Source organism: Rousettus aegyptiacus, unplaced genomic scaffold, assembly GCF_014176215.1.
Source record: "Rousettus aegyptiacus isolate mRouAeg1 unplaced genomic scaffold, mRouAeg1.p scaffold_m13_p_18, whole genome shotgun sequence".
In the NCBI taxonomy this organism is placed as follows: domain Eukaryota; kingdom Metazoa; phylum Chordata; class Mammalia; order Chiroptera; family Pteropodidae; genus Rousettus; species Rousettus aegyptiacus.
In genome coordinates this window covers 17,988,347-18,006,910 of record NW_023416293.1, presented here as the reverse complement: position 1 = coordinate 18,006,910, position 18,564 = coordinate 17,988,347, and the positions used below count along the sequence as shown (strand labels likewise).

Genomic DNA, 18,564 nt, shown 5'->3' with positions numbered 1-18,564 from the left:
CAATAGGTAGGAAGGTCGTATTTTTTGGCGTCGGAGGCAGCACTTTGAGTTCTGGTCTGTCCCGTAGTGAGGCTTTTCCGTGACTGACGCCCGCCCACGTTCTCGCTGTCGCGTGACGGCCCCGGCGGGGACACAGATTCTGCGACGCTGGGAGATCATGACCCCTGGCGGTCGCCTGGCTGTGCGCCCCGGACCCGTGGACGACAGCGAGATCCACGGCGCCGGCCCGGACTCCCGCCACCTGCTGGAAGAAATTGTCTTAGTCATTCACCGACTGTCAGGAGTTAAGAGTTAGATGCTAAAACAGGGTGGTGAAGGAAAGCGGACACATCAAGCAAGGCGACTTCCGACTTCCTGCTGCCCCTCTGGGATCAGCCTCCACTGTGCTGTCGCGGGTGGAAACGTGGTCATTATCGTTCTAATTTAGAACTTTCTCCGTGCTCTTTTCTTCTATTACAGTTTCCGCCATTATATTATTAAGTACGTTTTACTGGGTGAAACCTGTATCCCAGTGTAGGGCGACACTAAGTTCCTCTTTTCTAAGCTTACTCCCTTTTAAACCTTCGTGAAGGTTCTTTGCCTGGATCCCCGGGGCACAAACGTGACCATCCGCCGTTTCTGCCTCGCAGTGTAAGGAGCCCTGCCGCTCGGCGCGGGAGTGACACGTGGAAGCACGTGGAAGGGGCGCGAGGCCGGCAGCCGGGGCCCCCGCCGCGGCCAAGGGCAGGAGACACGCGTGGGCGGATCCGCGCAGGCCGCAGGGCACGGGAGGGCGACCCGCTGGGCGTCAGGGCGCCCGAAACGCCCCGCCCGAGCCGGGAGGGTCATTCCCGTAAGTGGAGAGAGGAGGGAAGAGTGTTCGGGCGAAGAGGCCAACGGCGCGGAGCCAGAGCCATGGCGCCCCGGGGTGCCGTGCTTCGCCGCGTGGTTCTGAGGCAGCGTGCGGGAGAAGAGGGAAGACAGGGCGGGAAGCGGGCGGAGGGGCGGGCGGAGGCGGCTCGCAACCCCGGAGCGCAGGCCGGCCCGGCGGAGCGGCGTCTCGCTGTCTCCTTCTCGCTTCTTTTCACTCCCGGACTTACGAAACACGTTAACTTTGCGGCGTCTCCTTCCGCCTCCTGGCTCCGCCCTCCTGGCTCCGCCCTCCTGGCTCCGCCCTCCGGCTCCCCAGGTCGTTCCAATCCACGCTGCTGGGGAGTCGTCCGCCTGGGACTCAGAGAATTCCACGGGATGCCACAGACACTGACTTAAAAACCAGCTTCAGCTTTTGTGTTTCGTTTCCCCCTGCTTTTCCCAGCACTTCCAACAGCTTCGTGCTTAGTTTTCTTACCTTCTCCCTGTAATGTGAAATTTTAATTGTGCACTAAACAGTATATGGTATGAGTGTGAAAAAAAGCTGAGTCGTCAGCACAGGAGCGTTACGCACAGCGCAGCCTGGCACGAAGCCCGTCGAAGGGGCCACTGCTCTCATTTGGGCACAGCCAGACGCGCGCTTCCTTTGGTCTTGAGGGTCTCGTGTGAAGGCTTATGCTGCTTACCGCTCCTCAGTTATATGCATTTGCCTTGAAGTAGATTTTTCAGCTTGTTTATAGGGGTTTCTTTTTCTCCTAAGTATTAATAGCATCAGGTAATCAAGTCACGAGATTAACAATTAGTAGTTAAACCACGTCCAAATGTAGTAACAAATACACAAAAGAAGGCCACACATTTACAGATGAGAAAATGAATATCTAAAAAGTCAGTTATCATTAGAAAACTACAATTTAAAGCAACCTCGATTATCATTTAAAACTTGGGAAATTTTCAGAGATTTAAGATTGGGAGGTGAGTCACAAACTCAAAGGCTACAGAGCTCAGGCCGGGGGTAGGGGAGCTCAGGCCTCTGGGACAGGGGCGTCCTTGGTCCCAGGTGCCCTGAAGCATGGTGGACGGGCTTCTGGCCACATCCCTGTGGCCCTGCGGGAGGGTCGCAGTCAGAGGAGAGCCAGACAGACCCGAGACTCTCGTCCTTGTTAAAGGCTCATCTGGCCGCTGTGACCGTGTTCAGGAAAACGCCGCATGCCCGCACTCAGCAGAAGCGCCTGCTGCACAGCTCAGCCACTTGTCCCGAAGAGGAATGTGGGGCTCTTCTCTTGTCGTTTGATTCTTTAGGTGTAAAATATGTGTTTTCATGTGAATAAAACACTGGACTATATAGCACTTAAAATAGATGAGCTGCTGCTAATATTTTAACACACGTTTCAAAAACGATGGTGAACAAAAAGGCAAGATGCAGAAGAAAACAACACCACACGTGTGATCTGTCGATGTGGAAAACAACTCAAGGTGTTGTTTATGAGTATAGCAGCACGTAGTAGGACGCGTGTTCTACACACGTGGGAAACGAGGATAGACCATGGGAGAGTAGTCGCCTCTGACAAGGGAGAGGGACGAGGCCACAGGACAGTGTACACATTACGTGTCCGGTGTGTTCTTGGTTTAAAAAGTGGGCCGGTCATGCAAAACGTTAGGATGAGTTTAACTGCGTGGTCAGCATATGTAGTTTTCTATCGTACTTGTCATTTCTACTTCTCGATATTCTTTGAAGTATTGATGTAGCTAATGGCAATGAACAGCCAGCCCAGTGCAAACGAGAGCGAGACCCTGTGCGGGCATCCGGCATGCGTGAGCCAGCGCGGGCCTCGAGCGGCGCTCTGCATCGTCAATTTAGAAAACCAGTCCGTAGCAACGAGGAGCGGCGGCCGGTGTTAGTGCGCCTCGCCGTTGGTGACAGCATGAGTTGGTGCGATGCTGTCAAGAACTACGAAATTATTCGTATTCACTGATCCACCAGTAGGATTCTGGAAATGCATTCTAAAAAATAATTCAGTGAAGAAATAAAAATGCTATACATGAAGGATTGAATTATGGCATCTATAACCTTTTAAAAATTAGAAACAACTTTTAATGTATCAATAAAGGATGCTCAAGTAAATTATGGTATACTAACTATAGAATATAACACTAGTAAAATTATTTTGACGACAATGCGAAAAATGGAAAATGCTTATGTGAGAATGTGTAAAATACAAAATAGACGATCATTTGTAGGGCAGTAGATAGAACTATAAAAACACATGTGTATTTGGGCAAAGACCAGATAAGTATAGGTAAAAATTAAAAGTGTATTGATGAAATTGTGAGCAATCAAAATTCTTTTATTATTATTTATGCCTACAGCACCTGGTCTTCCTGGGTGGTCTCCCTTCCAAGTGCTAACAAGGCCTGACCCTGCTTAGCTTCCAAGATCAGAGATTGAGCTTGTTCAGGGCGGCATGGCCGTAGACCATGGACTGTGGCTCCACTGGGGTGTCCTGCTACACTATGGAACCATGTTCAAAAAATAATAATAAAATTAAATAATAAAATTTAAAAAAATTAACGTCAAGTTCTTAGAAAAAGTGGAACTGAAGTGGATTGAAAAACAAAGTGTTTGAGAATGTTTGAATCAATTTGCTTGTTTTTATTTTGAGATAAATACTAGCCTACCTTTTGATACTGTTTTGATCTTACACTTAATTTCTTAATTTCAGCCTTCAGAGATAGAAATGGAGTCTCAGGTACATCTCTACGGGCACACGGAGGAGATCACCAGCTTGTTCGTCTGCAAACCATACAGTATAATGATAAGCGTGAGCAGAGATGGAACCTGCATCATATGGGACTTAAACAGGTACCGCCCAGCACCGCCCGAGTGACGTCTCAGTGCGTGCTGTTTGGAACAGGTGCACTAAAGTGGGATCTTTACACGGCGATAATTTTAAGCATGAATTATAAACTTGACCTTTGTGACCTTATTATATTATCGAAACCCAGGCAGGAACACCTCACGCATAATAGGTGCGTGTACTGAGGAAAAGACATCTACCAGCGAGAGATCTTATCTGATGATCATACGCACATACATCCCTGTCTTTGGTCTTTCAGGTTGTGCTACGTACAAAGCCTGGCGGGACACAAAAGCCCTGTCACAGCCGTCTCTGCCAGTGAGACGACAGGCGACATCGCCACTGTGTGCGATTCAGGTGAGCTGGCCCCCGAACCAAAGCACGGCGCCTCCGGCAGGCCCGCCGGCCACAGCGCAGGTCAGCTGTCAGAGCCGGAGCCGTCCCTCGCCCCTCCCCCCTCCCGGGCTCCGTGCTGGGCGGAATCCCCACACCGCGCATTAACGCACAGCGGGGTCCCAGACTGAATCAACAGTTTAGGCATCAACTATGCAAAAGTTAGCGTTGTCGGAATTTAACTCTTTTCCTCATGTGTGTATGACTGCATTTGAGCACATGTGAGCAAACTGCTGTTATATAATCATCTGGATTCTTTTGGGTTTTGTTCTCCTGTTCCTTTTTCTTGTGCTTTTTAAATGACTTTGCTACCTTCCTCCTGAAATGAGAAGCATCCGTGGATGATCCGCTTGGACTGTGTGTCTCCCAGTCCTGAGAGAGAACAGTAGTGTAGAATGACAAGCGGAGGTTCAGCTGTCACACGACAGAGATCTGTCTCCCGATCCAAGGTCTCGTTTTCGTTTCGCTTTTTTCACGTACACACATTTTTTAAAAACGTGATGCATTCAGCAGGAAGGAAACTTGGGAAATTGATGAATTTTCTGTTTGTGTTTCTGTTCCTTGGGATCTTAACATTGAAGGGGTCCTGCGAAAGTCTACTCCTGAGCGTCCTCGACACAGCCATAATGGACAGCCATCTGTCCTTGGCTTGCATTTTTGATATTATTCAGTTTTTATCTCAGACACCAAACAGTTCTCCAATTCTCCAATTCTCTGATACCAAGTGGGCATCCAATAATGCAATTCAATTCTGACACCCACTACTTAAAGTCAGCCAATTTGGGACTGCCCGAGACCCCCGCCAGGTTCAAGAATCCTCTAGAAGGACTCACAGAACTAGTAAATCTCAACCCTTATGACTATAGTTTATTATAAAGGATAGACATGAACGGTCAGCTGCAGAGGTACAGAATGACATCAGCTGGCCTGTCCGTGTGGCAGCAGAGGGCCCCACCCTCCTGCCATGGGGCCGTCTTCCCAAGTCAGAAACTCTTCCGAGCCCTGCCACGTGGGGGTTTTTCTGAGGTTTCATTAGGTCAAAGTGGCTGATGAGGTCACATGGTACCAAGCTGCATCTCCAGCCCCTCTCTCCCCTGCAGCAGGTGGGGAGCCGCTGTGCTTGTGTGGTTGGTTTTTTCTGGAGACCAGCCCCCACCTGAAGCTGTCTAGCCCCCTCTTTGGGGGGTCATCTCAGTAGCATACAAGAGACAGTAAATTACAAGGGTTTTAGGAGCTCTGAGACAAAGACCGAATATCTGTTTTTTATCTTACTGCAGACATCTCTCGGAGTTTTACTGTTGTTTTTACAAAACGTTCAGTCATTCTCGTATTCAAGAAAAGTAATGTTTTTAGTCATGCTTAAAGATTTCAGATGAGACATATTTTCCAGTCTTAGCCCCAGTCATAAAATAATGTTATGAAAACATTTTTATTTCCTGATCAGCAGAACTAAGAGGAAGTTTTGTTTTGTTTTTCCCCCACTTATTTATCGATTTTAAGGGGACGTTCTTAAACACTGGACTTCAATGATCTGTGTGGCCGGGTGATTGATGGCTTTGCCAACTGTGCTTCCTGGATTTGTACATTAGCAACTTTTAGCATATCCCCTCACAGGGACTCTGGAGAAATCATGTAATGATTACTTATACAGAGTTCTCTACTTTCTTGTTTGGGCAACGTTTGGAAGTTAGGACTGATCCTGAGGGAGCTGAATTTTATAAAGTTAATTACTTTCCTGCTGCCAGAAGTGATTTATATCTGTGCTGCTGTATCAGCTGGTCACATGGGAACAAGAGGCAAAATTACTTCTGCCGCAGTTGCTAACCCACTAGCACGTGGGTGGGTGTCCCTAGGCAGAGCACGGTGTAATAATGGCCGGGCCACTTTTTTCCAACTTGAACAAAAAAGGCTTCTCAATTTTTAAAGGTTTTTCGATACATGTATAAAGAGAAGTTAGGAAGAACATTTGGTATATAGAGAACATTATAAAAATAATGATTTTTTAAAAGAGAGGCCAAATTTATGTTTAGCGACCCAGACTGGAATTCGTCCTCCCGTTCTCAGTCCAAGCGGGGAAAAGAGCGGTCAGATTCAGTCTGCCAGACCCTCCCGTCAGCACTGTCCAAGAAGCTCTTAAAATCAAAATTAAAGATAAATACACATGTCTATGTGTATGTGTGTAGATTATGTGTGTGTCGTGTGTCTGTGTACACATGCACGTGTATACACATGTACACACACGTATATTCTCAAAAACTCCTTTGGGGCTGAGCTTACAGTGAAGTTACATCCTTATCATGACTCCCCAGGGCTTATTATGGGATGTGGTTTTTATAGCGATAAGATGGGAAATTTATTAAACTATATAGATGCTATACCAGATGGTTTTGCACTTGTTAGAATCATTCCGTAACGGGTTCAAACACGTGCCCATTTCCCGGGGTTCGTAGACTGGCCTCTCGTTGCCAGCAGTGTCACGGTTGGTTGGGCAGGGGGCCCCCCCAGTTTTCAGTGAAGATGTTTAGGAAGAATGGAGTTTTGTTTTGTTTTGTTTCAGGAAAGTCCAACTTTTGAGTTTTAGTCGATGTGCTAAATCATACATGAAAGCAGCCTGGTGTTGGGGGAAGGGCCTGGGTATTTTTTCATATTTAACAATCTTAAGCAGGTGTGTGGTTTCTTGGTTTTGTGGCCCAAGTTGCTGGGCGACCTGCTAGGGCAGTTCTTTGCCTACTGAGTTCCGGCCCGTGCCCCAGAGCACCCGGGGCTGCATGCAGATGGTATGTTTTGAAGAACTAAGCTGCGCAGGGGCCGTGGATTACAGCGCCCCTCCCCCACCTCCGCACCACCCCGCACCCCCCCCCGCACCACCCCGCACCCCCCCCCCTGCACCACCCCCCACCCCCGCACCATAACCTCTGCGGCTACGGGCCACTGATGCCCACAGCCTTCTAACCCTGCTGGCACGCACCCGCTTGCTCCGTGTGCTCTTAAAATCCTTCATCAGCTAGTAAATTCAAAAGGAAGAGTGACATAGAGTCTACTCATGGAAAGAGGAGTCTGTCGCCTCCCGCACAGCCCCCTCCATCTCGATGCTTTGTTCAGGTAATCTCTCCTCATCAGTGCTTTCCAACGCCAAGTCTCAGAACTTTGGGCCTTTTTAAATGTGTGTGCACGTGTGTGTTAAAATGTAGTTCCCATGAAAGTTGTCATTTAGACCATTTTAAATTATACGATCCAGCGACATTATTACAATCACAATGTTGTGTGACCACTGTTTCAAAAACGTCCTCATCACCTGAACAGAAACACTGGGAACCTCTATTCTACTCTCTGTCTCTATGAATTTGCCTGTTCTATATATTATATAGACATGGAATCATGCAATATTTGCCCTTTTGTGTCTGGCTTATCTTACTTAGTATAATGTTTTTAAGGTTTGTCCATGTTGTAGTCTGTGCCAGAACTTCATTACTTTTTATGGCTGAATAATATTCCATTGTATGGACATACCACATTTGTTTATCCATTTATCCGCGGTGGACATTTGGGTTGTTTCTGCCATTAGGCTGTTGTGAATAGTGCTGCAACACCCTAGGTATTTCGGTCTATGATATTTGAAGGTCTTTAGCATATTTTTAAACAAGTATTTCCAATATTTGTTCCTTTACTATAAAATATGAAATCTTTTCATTGCCTTAGTAAAGGACAGACATAAACTCTCTGTTCATTCTAATAGAGAAATAAAATTAAGTGTAGTAATAACCCTATGTCATCCAAACTTTATCACGCCTCTCAACCTCTCTGTCAGCATGAGAATCTTTCTCCGAAGAAGGCTGGCCCGATCGTCAGGAGGCCCCAAATCACCGGCCCATTTATAGAGGATGACAAGCAATTATTGCCCCCTCCGCCACCTGGAAAATGACCCAAAGTCTGGTTACTCAAAGTCTCTGAAAGGAAAAAAATTAGTTTAATAAGACTCTGATTTATAAGATTCAGTCTCAGACATTCTGAAGAATTAGGTCTTTTTTGAAGAATTAGTTTTTAATTCAGCTTTAACTGTAACTTTTTCTTCACAAATCACATGAGTCACTTCTAGATCATTTCAGAGCCATTTTCTTCTTTTTTTGAGATTGCTTAACTTTCTGGGGACCGTCAGATTCAGGTGTGGTCATCCACACACTGGCGTAGTAAGATTCGTCATTAACTTACCTCGTTGCGTTCTAGCACAGATTTATTTTTCACTATTTCACTGGTCATCGTCTCTAGATAACTATGCAAAGCTCCGTGTGACTTACAGTAATTCCGTCTGTGCAGTCTTCAGTCAGGAGCTGCCTGTAAACCTCGTCCCTTGGAGGAGCGTGGTCCCCAGAGCTGTCGGTGCCCCCTGGGACCCGGGTGGCCGGCTCTGAGACCCCCACGCTCCGGTGACCCGGGGGCGGTTTTGGCATTTTAGCTGGCGGAGGCAGCGACCTCAGACTCTGGACGGTCAACGGGGACCTCGTGGGACATGTGCACTGCAGAGAGCGCGTCTGCTCCGTGGCCTTCTCCAACCAGCCGGAGGGCGTGTCCATCAACGTGGTCGCCGGGGGCCTGGAGAGCGGCGTCGTGAGGTGGGCCGAGTCCCCTGTGCTTTGATTGCTTTTGTTCCTCAGGACACTGCGGTTTCAAAAGTACGTTTTCACGTCGGCACATGTTAATACTGAACATTTAAAGATGTCGCATCACCTTCAGAGATAGTTGCTTCAGTGATTCCTGCCTTACTTCTGACTAATAGAGATAGCCTTAGTTCAGTGTTCAGATGTCACGCTGTTTGTTCACTCTCCAAGATCAGCAGCGTGAAAATACCCAACGTTAGGTTTCCTTACTCACACCCACCCCGCAGACTTCCCAGAAGTAACTGCTGTTAATCATTTACTGTGTTTCCTTCCAGATGATTTTTAACAAATACACAAATATGTAGGTTTTCTTAGTGAAGGAGACTTTAGTTTGCATAATTAGATGACGACTTTTTTCTCCTCTAGGTTATGGAGTACCTGGGACCTAAAGCCTGTGCGGGAAATCACATTTCCTAAATCCAACAAGCCCATCATAAGGTAAAACCCGCCTCCCATTCTTCACAATTTACTTTTTGACTGTATTTTCGTTAAGAGAGAGATCGAAGGACACAGACCTAAAGAAATGATGAGCGTCAAACAGCCGACGTTTACCAAACACCAGGTTGCCCAGGCCCCAGTGGCAGGAGGAGGCATAGTGCTTGTCATCGTGGAGCTTAAAACCTGAGTCAGGACCTGAGTCAGGCAGACAGGCGCTGGGCCAGTGCCCAGCGAAGCGCCCCGAGTTACAGACGCGATATTTTTCCCTTCGTTATTGAAAATACCATGATGACCGACAGCTGCAGGAGTGTGCTTGACAAGACTGATAGACAACCAGTTACCTCTGCTCTGTTCACGGACCGACTTTAAAAATCCAGTTGGACATAAGTGATTCAAATTCTGCTCTACTGAAAGAAATTTATTTTCAGTGTCCTAAATTTAAAGTTTAATGAATTTAAATTAATTTATCGTTACATTTTTGCCCGTTCCTCTTTCAGGGAAATATCTCCATAATAATCTTTCATTTCTGTAAAGAGGAAATGTAGAACTGTTACATTTTTTAAAGTTTCCTATACCCAAATATTTGTTATTTAAGTAATAAAGCATAAGCAAGAAGGAAAAGGAAATATGCAAAGATGGAATGGCATCTGCTGACCTCTGGGATCCTGGTTTGTTCTGTATCACCTGATCGGAACAAGCTTCACAAAACCCTGTGAGTATCACAGTGGGCAGCAGTGCGCGGTGGCGGTCTGCGCCAGTGAAGACGCCACACCTTCTCCACGCTGACTTCCGTCTGATCACCAATACGCTAATACAGTTTTAAGAGCCATGATGTACAAACGGGCTTGTCTGTTTGTTTGTTTGTTACAGCCTTACCTTTTCCTGCGATGGCCACCATCTGTACACAGCGAACAGTGAAGGGACCGTGACCGCGTGGTGTCGGAAGGACCAGCAGCGCTTGAAACAGCCCATGTTCTACTCCTTCCTGAGCAGCTACGCGGCCGGATGAGGCCGTGCGCGCTCTGCACGCACTCTCATTCCAGACCGGATCTGCTGACTTCCCCACTTTTAGGAGGTTGAACCCGAAGAAGGGGACGAACCAAAACAAGCCACCTAACTAATTTTAAAATCTGTTCATTTCCGCAAAACTCGGGCAGTGTCACGAGATCCTAAGAGGACAGTTTTGTTCTCTGTCATTGGTAACCTGGAGGGCTGCGTCAGCACGCACTGGCCAGTCTGACCGAAGTCTTGCACAGTAAGTTAGAATCATATTCTCGAAGTTCGTTTTCTTCAGGGTATTCTAAAGAAAAGATAAGGGTCTCTCCTTTTTTATTATTCCAAGAGGCTCGGTAGAATTTAAATCGGTTAGCTAATTGTTTATATAAAGTAGTCTTTAAAAATTATACTTAAAAAGTTTTATCGATAAAACCCCTCCAAAAAAAAAAAAAAAGGAAAGGAAAGGGTTAAGAATCCAGGCCTTGACAGTTGCCTTCTTTGAAAAGTAAATTCGGCAGGTGCGTCTGCACCGAGCATTTGTGGCGTAAGCCGAATGCTGGAAACAGATCCAATGCTCGCGTGGCGAAGCAGGCTCTGCCGGAGGACAGCCACCAACGAGGACCGCGGCATCTTTCTGTCAGACACGTCCTGTCCTCCATTCGAATCTTACAGAGAGTCCCTAACACGAGATAGTGACTGTCCTTAGTTGAGTCATGAAGGCTTAAACGTAATGATGATTCTTTTAATATCTGCCATTTACAGAGCATTGAAATGTTAATTTCCAGTAGAAAGCCTCCACTATGCAAAAAGTTTTCACAGACATTAATAATTCAGGCCAGATGAGGCGTTTATCTACTGTGCAGGAAGAGTTTTCTTCCCCAAAACACAACGGCAAAAGAAAACGTGATGGCTTACTTTGTTTTAAACACTAGGCAGAATAATTCCTTTAGGATACAGTTTCCACTCTTTCTACTCACCTAGACCTTCTGAGAATTCGAGGAACAACAGAAAAATCTAAGCGTCGGCCACAGCACGCTTACCCGCCGCGAAGACAATTCCTGAAGCCCCGGGAGGGGTCTCTCCCCGCCACGGCCTCACGGCTGCTTTTCCTCGGGCTGCTGCTGCGTCACTGGCTTTGCAAACACTGGAAAAGGAGCTCAGTAATACGTCGCCGAGGGGTAAAAATACGTGTCCCCGCCCGAGAATAACTTGCGTGTTCGTTACGGAAATTGACTCACATGGTGTTTACAGAACTACTTTTGTACCTTCCAGACTTTCTAAAACATTCTGCTTAAAAATTGTATAAAATACAATCCCCAAGTCTCTGCCGTCAGGACCGACTCGAGAGGCAGCGCGCGCCTGCGCGCGCAGACAGGCGGCCGACAGGTGCAGAGCGGAGCTCACCCTGTTCACGTTGAAGTGATCCGCTTTGTTTAAAAGAATCCCAGCTCTTGTCTAGCTTCCATTTTTCTACTGAGAACTTTACACTAGTCCCCTACTAGAAGAGGGTTGCTACTCAGTCTTTTTTTTTTTTTTAAGGCTGAATTTCATCATTTATCTAAAGAGGAAATATGCAAAATAACTGGTCTTGTTAAGAGTGCAATATTATATTTTTATGTAAGAATAAATTTGGGGGGATTATTTATTCAGCATGGAACGTTGTGTGCGTCTGTTTGAAACACTTCGTGATGTGCATGTGGACGAACGTGTCTGTGAATTACCGCACGCTCTGGCACCTTTGTACACACTGCCACTTAGCCTGGGAATAAATTTCATAATAACAGATGCGAAGACCCAGTCTTTATGCAATTTAAATATTACAACCGGATCTCAAATTGGTGTCTTTATTTGGTAACCCACATAGGTTCTCTTTAGCTTCCCTATAAATTTATGTCACTAGGAAAGGATGATTTTCATTTCTTAATTGTGGTCTTTGTGAGAAGTCTTATATTTCGAGCTTTACTGCCCTGAAGCGGAGGTTAGTCAGCCCCAACGTCAAGGCACCACTGCTCCCCACCCCCGCAGGCCTGGGCGGAGCCCCGACTGGCACTCCAGGGCCACAGTGTTCCCCGAGCCCCTGGGGCTGCGAGCTGCTGGGGAGCCCCGCCGCGACCACGTGCAGCGTGTGTAGCTGCAGCCGTGGTCAGTGCCGAGCAGGTGGGATGTGGGGTCCTCTGAGAGAACGCCACAGGGAGAGTTCGATTTAGAGCAAGGGGAGCCCATCCTAAACTCTGCCATTAAAAATGCAGCTCCCTCTGCCAACACAAAAGGCATATTCTTGATGTACATCGAGCCGGGAAGGAGGTGCCACTAATTTTATTGTGTCGTATGACCTGAACAGAAAAGTATATCTGGCCACTTTAGGGACACTGGGTTGCAACTCAGCTATTTGAGAGAAATTAAATAATACAACATGTCCTTTGAAGCCAAAAAAAAAGGACTAGAAGATGATTTGAGACTGATCTCTCACAAAGAAAGCACTGAGCTGATAGCTCCTCTTGTGAACAAAGTTAATTAGAGATGACTTAGAAAAGATCGTTTTGTGGCAAATCTTGGCTCATTTCCAATGTGAATTAAACTGGTCTCACCAAGCAGAACAGACACAAAGGAACACACACCACGTCCTCTTATAATCGTGCTGGGAAAACCGATGGTGAGAAGAAAATCTTAGAAGCGGACGTGGACGAAGATTCGTTACACGCCCGGAACAGCGGTCATGATGCTGCAGACTAATGATGAGGAACCGCGAGCACACGGTGGACGCCTCGACCTGCTCCGAGCTGTCAAGCTAGGAAAAGATCCCTCGGTGACGAAGGCAAAACGAAGACTTACTCAGACACAAAGGAACCGCCAGCAGATCTACATTACAAGAAATGTTAAAAGACGTTTTTCAGGCAGGAGGACGTGACACCAAACAGAAATTTGGATCTTCACAAATGAGTGCTCCACATCAGCAGTGGCGTTGGTGAGGAGGGGGGTTGGGGGAGACCCTCAGGCACTGTTGGTACAGCCACTAAACAGTATGGAGGCTCCTCAGCACATAAAACCTGGATCCACTATATGACACCCCAATTCCTCTTCTGGATATTTATGTGAAGAATATGAAAACACTAATTCGAAAAGATACCAGCACCCCTACATTCACTGCAGCATTATTCACAGTAGCCACAACATGGAAGCAACCCAGGAGTCCCACTGAGAGTTGAACGGATAAGGATGTGGCACCTACACGTAACGGAATACGACTCAGCCGTAAAAAGGCGGAACATTGCCATTCGCGACAACAGGTTATTACTGTCAGTGAAATAAGTCAAATGGAAAAGGACAAAGAACGTATGATTTCACTCATGTGGGATGTAAAAAAAAGCAAATGAACTAACAAAGCAAGAACTCACGGATACAGACAAGGGGGGGGAAGGGTGAAAAGGGGTAAAAGGGTCAAATGCGTGGTGACAAACGGGAACGAGGCTTGGATGGTGCGCATGCAGAACACAGATGCAAACTGCAATGCCGCACACCTGAAAATCACGTATCTTATCCGTTACCTCAAAAAAATTAAAGATGTTTAATAAAAAATACTTTTCGAAATCATTTTAAAACTCTTCAAAAGAAAATTGTCAGGTTAAAGTAAAAAAAAAAAGCACTGTGGGTTTGATACATGTAAAAGGAAGCTGCCGAAAACACGCGGGATGGCGGGGCGGCGTGCGGGGCCGAGGCCGCGGGGCCAGGTTGGAGGTGCGGCAACCCTCGGGCCGCGCGAAGCGCGGAGGGCGCGAGGCAAAACCTGAAACAATTGAATACCGAAGTGTTCCGTGATTTCAAAAGGAGGCCGGGGAGAAAAAGGAACGAGGAACCATAAGACAAGTAGAAAGCGAGTAGCGGGAGGAGAGCGGTCCAGCCGGCCACGTGACAATTACGTAAGCACCGGACCTGACCGGCGCGACCCGAAACACCGCGTACCTCGGGCTCAGTGAAAAGCAGGACCCGGCTCTTGCCCGCGGCCGCTGCCCCCCGCGGGCTCGCGGGCGCCCCCACCCCCTGCCCCGCCCCCCGGCCCCCCGCCCCCGCCCCCACCCCCGGCCCGGCGCCGCGCGCGCCCGCAGGTGACGAGGGCGCCGCGCCCGGCGTGGCCCCGGAACGACCCAGGCGGGGATGGGGGTGCGGGAGGCCCAGGTCCTGGGCCCGCGAGCACCGCAGCGGGGGACCCACGGCCACGAGCGGGCCGGCGTGGCGGCGTGGCGCGCGGGGCGCGGCAGCAGGGGCGCGCGGGAGCCCCGGTGACGCGCCGGTGACGTCGGCGGCGGGCGGGATTTCCCGGCCCCTCCCGGGCTCCCGGGGAGACCCCGCTGCGTAGCGGCCGCGACCGCCGCGGACTGGCCGCGCCCGGAGCCGCGCGCGGGGGGCGCGGGGGCGCACGGAGCCCACGGAGCCCACGGAGCCCACGGAGCCCGCGGGGACGATGCGGCGCGCAAAGCCCGCCCGCGAGCGGCGCCGGGTGAGTGGGGACCGCGGGCGCGGGGGCCGGGCGGTGCGCCCCGGGGAGCTCGCGGGCGGCGGGCACAGGTGCGCGGCCAGGTGCGCTCCGCGGGAGCCGGCGTCGCTCGCCCAGCGCAGGTGCGGGCGGCGCCTCCGAACGCCTCGGGGGGCGCCGGGGGTGCGGCCGCCCGCCCTCCGGCCCGCAGCTCCTCGTCCGTACGCGGGTCACGGAGCCGCTGCGCCTCTCGCAACGGGATGTCCCGGAGGGGTGGACGGGCCGCTTGGTCGCCGTATTCGGGGAGATGCTTTGGGCGAATGCCCGCAGGAGCCCCCTTGATTCCCAGCACCCGGGACGCCTGCCTCGAGAGCGGTTCGGTTCGGGGCGACCGAGCGAGAGTTCGTCCCCACCCTGTGGCGTCTGTCCCCGAGGCTGGTGCTGAAATGCGCCGCGTTCCCGGCGCGCGCCCGGCGGCTTTGGGCGGCGTTGGGTTAATTTTTTAATTGCGTTAGAATAACGCGGGGCCGGGGAACGGCGGTGTGCCTGGAGAGGGCTTCGCGGTTTAGGAGGATTTGCTTATTTTCGTGTATCTTGAGCTATGGTATTGGGGAGTCCAAAAAATGTCAAAGTTCGGTCCAGCGGTGGAGTGGGCGGTGGGCGCCCGTCTCCCTCCCCGCCGCCGGGTTCTCCTCTCTCGCTCTTCTCCCCCCGGGGCTGTAAAACGCTGGTCACACCAGTGCCAGCACTGATGTCCCCATGAAAACGTGTTAGTCCGGCCATCTGCTCCTGAGTCCCTCTGAGATGCCCCTCTCACAGTGGGACCGGAAAATACCGTGGCAAACGCCGCAAAACGGTGGCGAGGGCGCCTGGGCTCCTGAGGGCCTCGGTTCCTCGGGGAAGTCCTTTCCCCGTGGTTTGCCAGCTACAGGGACCGAGGCGCCCATCATGGGTCCGGGCCCGGCGCCTGCAGAGGCTGCTGTGGGAACAATGGGGGTGACGTGTGGAGAGGCCTTTTCAGTCCTGAGGAATGAGACGCTGTACCTGCAAACTGTGAATTATTTCCGAAGTGCAGGGTTGGCCCAGTTATCAGGCGTGATGAGAGGTGGGCATAGCACTTAAAAAGCAGTTGAAGTCAGTGTAAACACAAGGTGTGCTGTTTGCTCTGTGATTGTAGCAAGTAGCCTCACATGGGCTTATCAGGCTGAAATGGCTGTTTAGGACAATGGGCTTCCTGTTTGCTCCTCCGCTTACACTTGGCTCCAGTCCCGGCCTCCCTAAAATTGCCTGGAGAAAGCCAACTGAGAAAAAGCACCGCGGAAGGCCCACTCCCTCTGTCCCTTAACTGGCAAGGCCATCACCTTTGTGGACGGTGGAGAAGCCAGGAAAAAGCTTTGGCCACATTCATTTTACAGCCCCAAAAATCTCTGAACATTCTCTGGGAATGGGGGAGCAAGTCCCAGAGCCGTCCTGGAGGAAGCATGGGCTGTAGGAGTGACTGTGTGTGATGCCACTTGTCACACTCACACACAGCTGCTATCCCTGAAGAAAGCAGCCAAACGACTGAGGAAAGACTGACTACACCGGTCGGTTCCGTTTATTTATAGCCAGTCTCACTATCACATTTCTTTTCTCCTTTGCCTTCTGCTGGAAGAGGGGAGAGCTGTGGTCCAGGCATGTCACCGGGCTTTGTCTTCAGGGGATGTTGAAACTGTCTAAGATATTGCCTAGTTTGTTCTCAGAACACCTTTGTGAGCACAGGCTATCTAACCTTGCAGATTTTCCTTTTTGTTTGGCCTTTTTATTCACTCTAGACATACACAGGCATAAAGAGACTTATGATTCAGGTAAAGAGGTTACTTGTTCAGTTTTTATAAACCAGAAACGGAAATTTAACTTCTTTAATACACCAAAAACACTATAAAATATCCTTTCAACAGTAGCCAGCCAGGGCATTGTAATCGGAAATCGGAGAGGCTGAGTGTCAGAAAAAGAAAAACGGGGTGGTCGACTGTAATACACAGACGTTCGCGTAACACCGCCGGAAGGTTTCAACTGGCTGGTTAAAACCATGTGAAGGCTAAACCAAGTCTCTGAAATGATCAGAAGCAAAAAGAAATACAAATGAAATTTACACTTGGGGAAGGAAGTGGAGGCAAGAAATGCTGAATTAAAAACTGCAGGAAAAACCGTGGGGGCTCAGAGGTGAGTCCGACACCCAGGCTGGAACGTTCCAGATCACTTCACGGGGGCTCCGGTCAGGTCGGAGGGCAGCCGGCGTGCAGCACTGGTCCTGACGGACCTCGGCCGCCGTGGCCTTTCTCGTCGGGCGGGAGTGCGCGCGAGTCCAAGGCGGGGTGGACGCGGAGCGGGCTGAGGAGGTGCGTGTGGCTGCGGAGAAGCCAGTGGCCCTGAAGTGCAGAGGTTCGGGTCAGGGTCCAGCTGGGGAGGGCCGGCCGGGAGCAGCCCAGGTGCCCGCGGCCGGGGCGGGGCGGGCACGTCACAGGCTGGGCTCGGTAACGCCCAGCACACCTGCAAAGGCGTCGCAGACCGCGCCTTCTGTCAGGGACTCTTCCAGCACGGTGGGTGGTCGGCCCGCTGCCTTGTACTGACCGAGGAAAACCGTGCACACACGCGACGTGGAAAGAGACGTGCCGTGTGTGCGGCCCGCCCCGGGCCTGTGCGCACGCTCCGTCCCCGAAGGACGGGATGTGCGGATGTGCTCGTCCCTCGTCCCGGCGTGGGTCTCTAGTGGGCCGTGTGCTGCGAGGCTGAGGAAGGTCAAAGGCGCGGAAAGACTTCAGCACCCCTCGGGGCCCGCGTCGCTTCCCCGCCCACGAAGGCTCCCACCCGCGGAGCGACAGCGCCCCGTCCCCGCACTGCGCCGTCCTGCGCTCGCGTCCGGTTTTCTCCCGCGCCCCTCCCCGCGCCACCGCCAACCGAGGAGGAGCCGGGCCGTGGCCATGGGACGAAGGGCGTCGTTAACCGTGTCTGAGACTCGCAGGTGTGCCCGCGAGAGCCCCGCCCCCGAGCGCACCTGTGCTGGCTTCTCCCATCACGCGAGCACGTGCAGCATGCGGGCCCGGGCAGGAGACGTAGAAGGACAGGACGGGAAGGGCAAGGGACACCTGGGAGGGGACAGCGGAGCGACGCGGGAGGCCGCTGCCAGCAGCGGTTCTCCACAGGGGGGAGCGGGCTCTGTGGCCGGGCTGACACTGCCGGAGGGGGGCAGACGTGGCCGAGGGGCGCAGACCAGGCCAGAGGGGCGCAGGCGGGGCTGAGGGGCGCAGACGGGGCCGAGGGGCGCAGGCGGGGCCGAGGGGCGCAGGCAGGGCCGAGGGGTGCAGGCAGGGCCGAGGGGTGCAGGCAGGGCGGGAGGGGCGCAGGCGGGGCGGGAGGGGAGCAGGCGGGGCTGGCAGTCGAGGCGCTTGTGCTGGGACTCCGCCCCCAGGGGGGTCAGGCACCTGGAGGCGATGGGGGCGGGAGGCGGGCAGAGGTCCGGCAGCAGCACAGGCTGGGACCGCCCGCACCTGCCGGCCGCCCACCACGTGCACGGCGCACCTCGAGGTCTGCTTCCAGGTCACGTGACTGCATCCAGGGTCAAATCACTGATTCACCTTGGGAAGAGCTATGTTCTCCCCCTGATACCCCTTCAGTGTGTGGGGGGGTGGCCTCTGGCCGCCCAGGACCCTCACAGACTGCATCTCTGCTGCTGGAGGACCCCCTTCTTACCTGTGGGGCCCCCTGTCGCAGTGGCCTCCGCCCTCCCGTCTTTCCTCCGTGTGAGGGTCCCGGCATGCCCGAGAACTGGTGTCGTCCTCTGCAGTGTTTGTCCAGCCTGGCGGGGGCAGGGTGGGGGGTGGGGTGGGGGGCACTCTGGGTACCTGCCGTGCACACCCTTGAAAAC

At 51.4% G+C, this 18,564-nt stretch overlaps 2 protein-coding genes across 10 annotated transcripts in view; both read left to right on the top strand.

Annotated features, from left to right (window-relative positions):
• The window catches only part of LYST (lysosomal trafficking regulator), a 137,124-nt gene extending 125,107 nt beyond the window's left edge, over positions 1 to 12,017 (top strand). For 8 of the 9 annotated variants that reach the window (XM_036235615.1, XM_036235617.1, XM_036235614.1 and 5 more), the window contains 5 exons: positions 3,570 to 3,709; positions 3,964 to 4,061; positions 8,551 to 8,707; positions 9,119 to 9,190; positions 10,061 to 12,017. In XM_036235615.1, the coding sequence (XP_036091508.1) occupies positions 3,570 to 3,709; positions 3,964 to 4,061; positions 8,551 to 8,707; positions 9,119 to 9,190; positions 10,061 to 10,199 (606 nt within the window). In that variant the 3' untranslated portion in view covers positions 10,200 to 12,017. The remainder of the gene's footprint in view (positions 1 to 3,569; positions 3,710 to 3,963; positions 4,062 to 8,550; positions 8,708 to 9,118; positions 9,191 to 10,060) is intronic. The other variant, XR_004955472.1, reaches the window with a different exon arrangement.
• A 2,584-nt stretch (positions 12,018 to 14,601) lies between these two features.
• The window catches only part of GNG4 (G protein subunit gamma 4), a 34,351-nt gene continuing 30,388 nt past the window's right edge, over positions 14,602 to 18,564 (top strand). The window contains exon 1 of the mRNA XM_036235608.1: positions 14,602 to 14,681. The gene's annotated coding sequence lies outside the window, so the exon portion shown is untranslated. The remainder of the gene's footprint in view (positions 14,682 to 18,564) is intronic.